The 2,041-nt window shown below is 64.3% G+C and overlaps 1 protein-coding gene across 1 annotated transcript in view; it reads left to right on the top strand.

The window, feature by feature from the left end:
- The window catches only part of CHLRE_26g756997v5 (uncharacterized protein), a 12,386-nt gene that overhangs the window by 6,623 nt on the left and 3,722 nt on the right, over positions 1–2,041 (top strand). Inside the window, exons 9-12 of the mRNA XM_043072980.1 lie at positions 28–160; positions 652–766; positions 1,340–1,400; positions 1,952–1,999. Coding sequence (XP_042914100.1) covers positions 28–160; positions 652–766; positions 1,340–1,400; positions 1,952–1,999 — 357 coding nt within the window. The remainder of the gene's footprint in view (positions 1–27; positions 161–651; positions 767–1,339; positions 1,401–1,951; positions 2,000–2,041) is intronic.

The following is a 2,041-nucleotide window of genomic DNA, read 5'->3' as shown; positions in this document are numbered from 1 at the left end:
CACCCCACCCCACCCCCGCCCCCACAGACGTGCCCGCGCACCGCCTCATGCGCTACAACGCGGGCCGCCACCTGGACACCAGCGCGCGCGGCCTGGGCGCCACACCCGCCATTCCCGTGACCAGCTGCGGCGAGGAGAACCTGACCATGGTGAAGGACCGGTGAGTAGGGTTGGAATGGGGAGGGGGGGAGGGGAGGCGGGGAGGGGAGAGGGGAGGGGAAGAGGTGTGTGTGTGTGTGTGTGTGTATGGGAGGGGGGGTTGTGGGTACCAGTCTGAAGTGAAGTCAATGGGAAAGAGCCAGGAGCCTAGGCGGTAACAAAGGAGAGGCACTCAGTAAGAGTGCCCATCCCCGAAATGCGGTCTCAGTTCATCAGCAAGCCATCCTGCAAACCGGTACCGAGAAGGGGGGAAGGGAGGAAGGGAGAGGCGGGAGGGAGGGGACGCGGGGAGGGAGGGGGTTTAGTATGCCACTCAGTTCCGCTTTGCTGCATTTACTCGCTGTTCCCCTCCCCAGCTGGTACCCCTGCCAGTCCATCCTGGTGCATGAGGCCCACATGCACACACACATACACATACACACACACGCCCTCCGACACGCCCTGACACCCCCCATCCCCTCTCCCAACCCCCTCCCCCCCCACCCTCCCCAGCTGGTACCCCTGCCAGTCCATCCTGGTGCACGAGGTTGGACATGCCGTACACAACCTCGGACTGATGGCGGCGCAAGTGGCGGGCGTGATGGCGGCGTACACCAGCGCCATGGAGGTGCGGCGGGGGGGGGAGAGGGGGGTTGGAGGTGGGGGCTGTCGGGGCGTGTCAGTGTGTATGCGGACACACGGGTGGCGGGCGTGATGGCGGCGTACACGAGTGCCATGGAGGTGCGGCGGGGGGGGGGGCATGGGGGTTGGAGGTGGGGGGTGTCGGGGCGTGTCAGTGTGTATGCGGACACGGGTGGCGGGCGTGTTGGCGGCAAGGAAGTGCGGAGCCCTGCAGGCGAGGGACGGGGGCGGGCGGGGGGGCGGACGTGAGTATTAGGGTTGGGTTTCCTCGTGGTTCGCTCCAGACTCACCTGTCCTTCCCACTCGCACTCGCTCCTGTCGCCTCCTCATTGCACGTGCACTTGCAACCACGTCACTTGCCCACACGCCCCCCACCCCGGCTGCCACTGGACGTGCCGGCAATGCATATCTCTGGTTCAATCGCTCCGTCCCCCACATGAACGGCTAAACCCCAAACCTCTTCCTTTCCTCCTTGTCGTTCATCAGGCGCGGCGCCCCCACTCCCCCCACCCCTGCCCCCTACACCCTATACACACCCTGCACACTCCCCCCTACGCAGGCGGGGCGCTACCCGCCGGACTGCTACATGGCTTCCAACGAGCAGGAGTACTGGGCCGTGGGTGAGTGGCGGAGCAGGGTGTTTGGGGAAGGGTGGGGGCACAGGAGTACTGGGCCGTGGGTGTGTGCAAGGTGTGTGTGTGTGTGTGTGTGTGTGTGTGTGTGTGTGTGTGTGTGTGTGTGTGTGTGTGTGTGTGTGTGTGTGTGTGTGTGTGTGTGTGTGTGTGTGTGTGTGTGTGTGTATTTGTGGGAGAGGGGCACAGGCATACTGGGACGGGCATACTGGGTGGGGTTTTGGGGCAGGGGGTAGGTTACACCCTAGGGTACACCCAGAACCAGAGCCAGAGCGCGGAGGGGGTTTGGCCTGGACCTTTATCGGGCGAGGGGGGGGGCTGTATGTTGGGGAAGGGGGGGGGGGCGTGGGGTATCGGGTGTGATGTGTACAATGCTTCCTGCTCGGTCAGCAATGACACTGGCACTGACAGCATTGCACCCATCCCAAACACACCGTTCGCAAGGAGGCTTACACCCACCCACCCACGCACCCGCCGCCGCAGCCTATTACATCATATTAGACAGTTAACACACGCCTCACATGCTTCCACTCGCGCAGGTGTGGAGGCCTGGTTTGAGAGCTCCATCCGCACAGACGTGTCGAGCGGTGAGTGGTGGAGGGACCGGGGGGTGGGAGCGGGAGGGGGGA

Source organism: Chlamydomonas reinhardtii (genome assembly GCF_000002595.2).
Source record: "Chlamydomonas reinhardtii strain CC-503 cw92 mt+ unplaced genomic scaffold scaffold_26, whole genome shotgun sequence".
Classification (NCBI taxonomy): Eukaryota; Viridiplantae; Chlorophyta; class Chlorophyceae; order Chlamydomonadales; family Chlamydomonadaceae; genus Chlamydomonas; species Chlamydomonas reinhardtii.
This window is presented reverse-complemented; position numbering and strand designations above follow the sequence as displayed.